Source organism: Chionomys nivalis, chromosome 10, assembly GCF_950005125.1.
Source record: "Chionomys nivalis chromosome 10, mChiNiv1.1, whole genome shotgun sequence".
NCBI classification, from domain to species: domain Eukaryota; kingdom Metazoa; phylum Chordata; class Mammalia; order Rodentia; family Cricetidae; genus Chionomys; species Chionomys nivalis.
Window position 1 is genome coordinate 10,506,666 of NC_080095.1, and position 8,633 is coordinate 10,515,298.

General features: G+C 36.6%; 1 gene segment (V, D, J or C); it reads left to right on the top strand.

The window, feature by feature from the left end:
• The first annotated feature begins 2,175 nt into the window (after nt 1-2,175).
• On the top strand, nt 2,176-2,619 carry LOC130882639 (Ig heavy chain V region PJ14-like). The segment is given in 2 exon segments: nt 2,176-2,221; nt 2,306-2,619. Coding segments are annotated over 2 exon segments (360 nt in total).
• The last annotated feature ends 6,014 nt before the right edge of the window (nt 2,620-8,633 follow it).

Below are 8,633 nucleotides of genomic sequence, written 5' to 3' on the forward strand. Positions count from 1 at the left end.
TAAGTGAGCATCCATCTGTCAAATTTACATAATTAATCAAATGATTGAATAAACACTTAAGAATAAGGATGCACCTCCCAAATAGAAGATCATAATAAATAATGTGTGACTTTACCAGGAATGAATTCCCTTGCAAATGCTGTTTTCCCAGTGACTTCCTTCTCGAGAGTCTCATGGAAAGAGAGAAACCTGAGGAGTAAAAGAGGATGGGATATGGACACAAACACCTGTGGGAGTTTGAATGAAATTGGCCCACAGAATATAAAAAGGAGTGGCACTTTTAAGATGTGTGGCATTGGTGGAGTGTGCATGGCCTGGTTGGAAGAAATGTGTCACTGTGGAGGGTAGGCATTCAGGTTTTCTATGCTCAGGATGCTGCTCAGTCTGTCAGTTGAATTCTTGTTCTTTGGAAGATGTTGGAATCTCAGCTAGTCCTCCAGCTCCAGGGCTTCCTGCATCATGACATTCTTCTGCCATGATGAGAATGGTCTGAACTTCTGGAGCTGCAGAAGAACCCCCTAAATTATATGGTTTCCTTATAACAGTTGTGGTCATGGTGTCTTTTCCCAGAAATGGAAACAAAACTTAGAAAGTATCTCAGATGTAACTAAGGACAAAAAATATTTGAATAAGTGGATTTATACCTAGTTCCCCAATATAGTATAAGAAATGTGCAATTATTTCTGACATACTCCTTCCCAGATTATTGTAAACAGAATGAGAATATCAAACAAACCCAAGATGAAACATACTAAGCATCATGTCTGAAAATTTTTTTGTAATCCTGAAGCATTAAAAATTACAGCGAACCTTGAACTCATACTGTACATGATGATCAGGGCTTTCAAAGGATGGCTGTCTCCTTAAAGTGAAGAGCAGTCTCGACCACTGCAACTCAAAGTAAAAAGTAAAAAGATTATGCATAAATAAATAATTGGCACAAATTGTGATGTCTCTAATGACAAATTAGACAGTCATTCCCTGAGTCTTGAATGAACAGGTAGGTTCCAGCTCTGCACTTCTCTTCCTTAGTGATTTGCATAAGAAGACACAGGAAAAGATGCTAGAAACTCTTGTTGTCTATGCCTTGACTATGATTCAAGTCAAAGGGTTTCCCATGTTCATATCTGCCTTCCAGTCCACTTCTTGTCATCACTTAATGTTCTCTGTCTTGTTATTACTTCAGTGAAAATAACCCTCAAACCTGGCTGCATGCTGTTGATTTTTATGAAGTGTTATGAGTAGCTGAGCTTCCCCTCACTTTCCAAGGCAATAATCATATTTAGGAACCTGTGATTAGCTACAAGCTTAGGAGAGTGACAGACCGAGATATAAAAGTACATGGATAGACTGTAATAAATCAAGAGGAATGAAAACTAGTGTCCACGTAGGATGTTCCTAAGTGAGAAGGTGAAACCTGAGCCTAATAACATGGGACCCAAATCAGTCCCACAGATTTTATTACAGATACAGACCGAGATATAAAAGTACATGGATAGACTGTAATAAATCAAGAGGAATGAAAACTAGTGTCCACGTAGGATGTTCCTAAGTGAGAAGGTGAAACCTGAGCCTAATAACATGGGACCAAAATCAGTCCCACAGATTTTATTACAGATAAACATATGAAATCACATGTATGAAATGTGTGTGAGCTGTTTCCTCACAAGTTATTTCCTGAGAAGTTATAAGAATAAGACAACTCCACAGACACCAACAGAAAGAATTTTAAGTAGTTCCTTAAACAGGATTTCTGATCAATAAAAGTACCAATACCATTTAAATTCTTTCCTGGAAGCTACAGAGATACATAAATATATTAAGAACCTGATATTCTCCTCTGCCTGCACTGAATGAATTTGAACCTAGTTAATGTAAACAATTCCATGTTTTGCTTCTAAGGCCTGTACGGTATGACTAATAATATTTCCTGTTTATTTGGAATTGGAAATCCACACAGCATCACGGCAATGTTCCTGAGGTTCAATATCAAGGACCTCTAAGACACACAAAGCAAATCTCAGTTTTCTGGTGGAGAAATTGCAAACATTGCCTGTGCTTCCTCTTATGCACTCTGGGTCCTCCCTGAATGCAAAGCATTCCTCAAGCTCAGGATGAAATCCAAGGCCAAACTGAGAGGACCCATCTCCCTCTGACTAGAGCCTCCAACACAGCATGGCTGTCCTGGTGCTGCTCCTCTGCCTGGTGACATTTCCAAGCTGTAAGTGCTTCAGGGTTTCAGGAAAGGAACCCAGGTTTTTCATCTATGGGTTATATGACTGATGCCAATGTTGCTTGTCCCTAGATATTCTGTCGCAGATAAAGCTGAAGGAGTCAGGAACTGGTCTAGTGCAGCCATCACAGACCCTGTCACTCACCTGCACTGTTTCTGGATTCTCATTAACTAACTATGATTTACACTGGATCCGTCAGCCTCCAGGAAAGGGTCTGGAGTGGATGGGAGTAATATGGGCTAGTGGAAACACAAAGTACAATTCAGCTCTCCAGTCCCGAATCACCATCACCAGAGATACCTCCAAAAGCCAAGCTTTCTTAAAACTGAACAGTGTTCAAACTGAGGACACAGCCATGTATTTCTGTGCCAGAAACACACCGTGAGAGAACTCCACTGTGAGCCTGTACAGAAACCTCCATATGGCGACACGACCAGCAGGGGGCATTGGGAATGAACAGGGTCTCCCAAGACCAGTATGTGTTTGCATAATTACAAAAGAAGTTCTAGACTGTGCTGCATGAGAATATGTTTCAATATTAGAATCAGTGTTTTCCTTTTCCAAACACAAATTGGAAAAAAAAATTCTCTAGAGGCTTCTCTTAACTGTCATAGTCTAATAAACTTCCTATTTGTTCAAATACTATAACAAATAGCTTATAAACTAACAATCTGTTTCTTGTTATTAGACAGAATGACATATAACATTATATGTTTCACATACACATACATATATACATACATATTCACACATTTTCTTATATATGCAGATATTTTAAAGGAGTCAGCAGTTATGACACTTGTTGGATGTTAGGTTCAGTTATAAGCTAGAGAACTTTAAAAGAGCTGTAATTTGTCCTCTTTGTTTTTGCACCTGTGATAGAGAAACCACAGCTTTTCTAATTTAATGTCATTTTCACACAACACCCTGGAAACTGAAATACCCATAGTTTTCTTCTACACCAAGAAGGTCCCATAAAAAATAGAATCGATTATTGCTTTTGACAGATACCATTTCATGCATTTGCATGTTAGTAAGAATTAATTTCCCATCAGACTTAAAATCAGTGGTTCCTCAGGCTAAATGATTAGTTATTGCTTGGGGGTTTGTCTAACTTTAAAACTGACTTTCTCCATATATGAAAACAGGATGTGTTCTTATTAACTTTGGCCAGCTTCCATATAATTCATTATTTGGGATAATCCTTCCCACCTAACTGATTAATCTTTTCACTGTATACTGTCCAAACCATGATCAGACTTCCCTAATTTTACTTTTCCTAAGTTGAGCTTCTTAAATTGCATAGGGTAAGGGGTCATCTTGTCCTCTTGATTCCTGGCTATTACTGATACAAAGCCCTACATGCTCATGTAGATTGGTTTGATATTTCAACTGTTGAGAACTGAGCTGCAGCAAACATAAAAGGGAAGGTTGCCACTGCTCATCTGTGCACTTGAAAAGCAGCTCAGAGGTTCAAAGACCATACTGTTCTTTCAAGGAAACAGTTTCAATTTTTGGCACCCACAATCGTTAAGTCATACCTACCTGTAAGTCTGGAAAACCCATTGTCCCTATTTGTCCCCATGAACACTACACTACTCACACAGAAACATACACACATAATTAAAAAACAAAATATTTCATTATCTCATCCACTGTTGAGAGTTAACCCAATGTGAGTGCTCCATTGTTTATATGAAGCTTTGATACATATAGAAAATTTCAAAAAGTAAAATGTTAGGACTTTTAACTTCTAACCTTTTTGTCTCATCCAAGAGTTCAGTCTCAATTTTCTTCTCAAATATAACTCATTTCTATCACTTCTCTGAAATTTGAGTCTAAGGATAGCACATAGCTCTATTGCCCCCATGAATAGACATTTTCCTGCATGCCATCCTCTCCTTTGGTTCTTCCATCTTGGCCAATGCATGTGGGCAGAGTAGGTTGCATAGAGCAAGCAACTTTGATCAACATAAAAATGAAAATTAAAGTCAAAAGGATAAGTTGTTTGTAACCAATAATTCAAGACCCATTTAGTACAGGAAAGAAAGACATCACAGTGCTATGGAGATGGAGAGAAATGGGCCCTGTTCCTTGTAAAAGGGAACATGGTTTTGTTACGTTACTCTAAAGGAGTTAGGGCAAATCACAAAAATTTTGTATACAGTAACATGCCCAGAATTCTCACTTCTATGTGAGGATATGAAGAAAATGACATTTTCAGTTAACATAGATTATTGCACTTCAATGATTATTTCCATATCCAATGTTCTACTGTCTCTTACTGATATACTCTCTATAGTGAAGCCTGAGGTGTCAAATCTCACAGAGACACCCACAATTAATTGTGATTTTAATTATCACATCACTATAATTTTCACTTAATTTTTTTTCATTATGGCAATAGTCCATAAATAAAAGTGGGCACAGAAGTTACATTGGTTATATTTGTGTAAAATAATTTATTGAATTAATATGGCCATACAATAATTTGTGCATTCAAATATCAGCATCCTGCAAAGTTTTCAAGTGAGCAAACTGCTATAAAATATTATACTGTAAGACAGGAAAATTATATTCATTGTTGCCTTGAAGCTGCTTTCATGATTACCTCATATGATTATTTTAGGGAACATGGGGCATTTTTATTTACAACAGTTATTTACAATAAGAGCACATAGATTCCTTTGCTGTTCTTTCCTTTATTCTGTCTGACCCTCAATTTTGTGTCAATTGTAAAATAAATTTATGCAAATAACTATTTTATAAATTATGTATAGATTTTTCTGTAAATAGGTCTAATACAAATAACTGAAGAATCTGACCAGTTCCCTATTGGTCCAGAAGATTGTCCCATAATAATTGGCTGACCCTGGTTCAGTTAGAGCAGACATGAAAATACATTTCATCAGAGTCTGGTAGGCCCATAATTTATATATATATATATATATATATATATATATATATATATATATATATATTTCCACTTTAAATCATTTTAAAACTATTCATACTATAAACTTGTTTGAGTGAAATTTTTCAAATTTTTTCTTACTAGGTAAAAAATAAAATTACTGATATTTGTAAAGTATTATAATTGATTAGAAGAAATTCAGGAATAGAAAGGTGATTAATGAACAATATGGTATGATTATAATAGTAGTATAATTAAAATATAGTAAATTATTGTTTACATCTTAAAATTTTTAAATATATTCAAATGGTGCTATAATTTATTAATGTAAAATAAAAATTTGTACACTTGATATTTATGAAGTAACCTCACTAGAGTATGATCTAACTGCTACCCAGAGAGATGTTCATAATGTATTTATTTCTCTTCTGCCTGTATTTTTAATAATGATCTTATACTACTGTGTGGTGCTTGAAACTTTATTTACCATGCCCAACATTATCATCTCACATATGTGTCCACTGTTGAGTGACTACACAGTTATTGTTTGGGGGGAATATCTCAGAAGATCAACTCACTCCACAGATGTACATAATATCATAATAACTGTGGTCAATATCCATACAGTTCATTGTTGGAATAATCTTCCCAATATAACTGTTTAGACATCTCAGTCTACAATATGTAATCCAGGGTCAACCTTCCCTCAGTGTTTTATAACCTGAAGTCAGTTTTCTCAAGTTCCGTTGATAAGAAGTCCTTTCATCCTCTTGGTGTCTGACTTTCACTCAAACAATGTCTCTCAGGTCATTCAGCTCAATGTGATATTTAGACATTTGTGAACTGAAATGGAATAAAACATGACAGGAAAGGCTTTGATTGCTCGTCCAAGTAGTGAAGAAACACCTCAGTGATTCAGAGAACATACTGTTCTTGTAGAGGATCGTCACCAGTTTCTGACAAACACAATTGGCAGCTCATAACCAACTGCAATACCCAGTTCCATTTCTTGAATTCCATGAACACTGTTCTACCCACAATCAGCACCATATTGAATCAAGGCCTTGATTCAAATAGTGATATTTCAAAAACATGTTCATTATTTTGATTAATAAGTATTGTATTTGAATTATCACCCCCTGTTAAAGGTTAGAATACTGTTACTGATACCCAAGAGACTGGTTTCATTTATTTTATCAAGAAAAATTTGTTTTTATCACTTGTCTGAGGTGTGAACCCAAAGGATAAGATATAGATTAGACATCACAGGAATGAGAGGTGTTGCATTCTTGCGCAAACATCTTCCTGTCCTCAGTCTGGACTGGATCATTTATCTTGACCAATATGTTTGGGTAGAAGTGACTGTAGCAAAACAACCTCTTGGGGAAGAAGTTACATCTTTGTTTCCAGAGGAAACAAAAATTATGGATTCACCTTCAGTAGATATGGAATGCATTCGGTCTGCCAGGTTCCAGGGAAGGAACTGGAGTGGGTCAAATGCATTAACATTATTAGTAGGTATATCTACGATGCTGATGCTCTGAAGAATCAATTTACCATGCCCTAAGACAATGCATAGAACACCCTGTACCTGGAAATGAGCAGTCCTAGGTCTGAGAACACATCCACATATAACTGTGCAAGAGACACAATAGGTAGATGCTACTGTGAGCTCAGATTCAAACATCTCTGTAGCAAATTAGGAGAAGAAGAGAGTGCTGAGAACACAGAGAGTTCTGGGAATACAGAACTGGATTCCTCTGTGTCCTGGCTGCGAATCCATATCACATTCACGGATTCTCTCTAGAGGTAGTGTGTTTTAATACTTAAGTTTCCAAAGGTTGATTTATTCAAATTTCAGGTGTTTTTATTGAGATCTGTGTCTATGTATTTATTATTTATTATAGTGTTTCTGTCTGTCTTTCTGTCTCTCTCTGTATGTCTATCCCATGATATATCTGTGTCTCTTTGTGTGTCTTTTTCTTTGTGTTTGTGTATATGTTGACATGAGATGGTTTTCTCTACATGTCTATATGATAATTTTAAAATAAGTTCCATCACTGGGCAAGGATTTCACCAATTGCCTAGATTAGTCTCAGTGATCATACTGTCTCCATGTCTCAGAGATTGGCTCACTGATGGAGTATCACATATACCATTATTGTTTAGTTCTGCAGAACTAAACAAAGTTCCTTCTGTGTATGTGGTTAAAACTTGAATCACAGAACTATCTTCACAGAACATTTTAGGTATTTTTAAATGTAGGATATACTCTGATTTGAACAAAATGTAGATCATCACACAGGGCAGAATGGGCCATATGGGGGCCAGACTGGGCCATATGGGGGCCAGACTCAGATCCTGAAGAAGCAAAGAACCCTTGAGATTGTGGAATCCTAGACTATGACCAGAGACTCAGTAATATTCCCTAGTTAGAGCACTGTGTTATTTAATGTCAGAGCCAATAAGGGAATTAGTGTCGGTGAACCATGAAGACTGTATGTCTTCATCACACAGACTGGGAAACAGACCTAGCCTTGAATCAACTGTAATTCTAGTAAAAAAAAAAAAAAAGTGTGTGAGGCTCCCGCACTGAGATTGTGAGTTCAATGTATCTAGTGATACTCACTGAGCTTCAGTTAGTTGAAAATGGATACTGACCCACTCATACATAATATGATTTTTTTGCTTCTTTCCTGTTTGTGTGTTAAAGTTCATCTTGTGGAATTCCAGCAGAATTTAATGGGTGCAATGAATTTTCTTTACTACAAGTTTCTAAGAATCTTATTTACACTGTTGTTCAAAAATTATGGTGTATAACACCTCTGGCTAATTTTGAACTGAGGATCTTTATCTAGAGCTCTGATGTATTCATGTTAAAAAAAAGTTGGAAGAATGCAGTATTCTGAATAGCATGCTGGAATCATATACAGTTTCATTATGAAGGAGTAGGTGGGCATTGGAAGCCAAGTGATTTTGTTTCTTCAATCAAAGCATGATGTCACCTATGAAACGATCTAGATTTTTCAGAAAACCATGAACATTGTTGCCTGTAATGATGGAATATCTGTGGCTGTAATACATTCACAGCCTGTGTGTTCTGGAGAAATAGCAAGGAGAGGGCTGTGAATGCATAGGTTCAACCATTAGGCAAAGATCTGGAAGATGCAGGCATGAACCAAATCTTATCATCCATTATGTAGGTATATCAGTACACGAAATCATAGCAGTAACCTGAAGGTGGGAGCTGAATAGAAAACCATAAAGAACCCTGTTTATTTGCTTGCACTCCCTGGTTGGTCACCATGCTTGCTTATATAAATCAGGAACAACTTCCCATAGATGGCACCAACCTGTGTGTCTAAACCCTCCCTCATCAATCATTACTGATCAAAATGACCCTGCATTCATTCTTAAAGAACAACCTGGTGGTGGAGATTTTTCCAAATGAAGGCCCTTTTTCCCTGATGACTGTAGCTTGTATT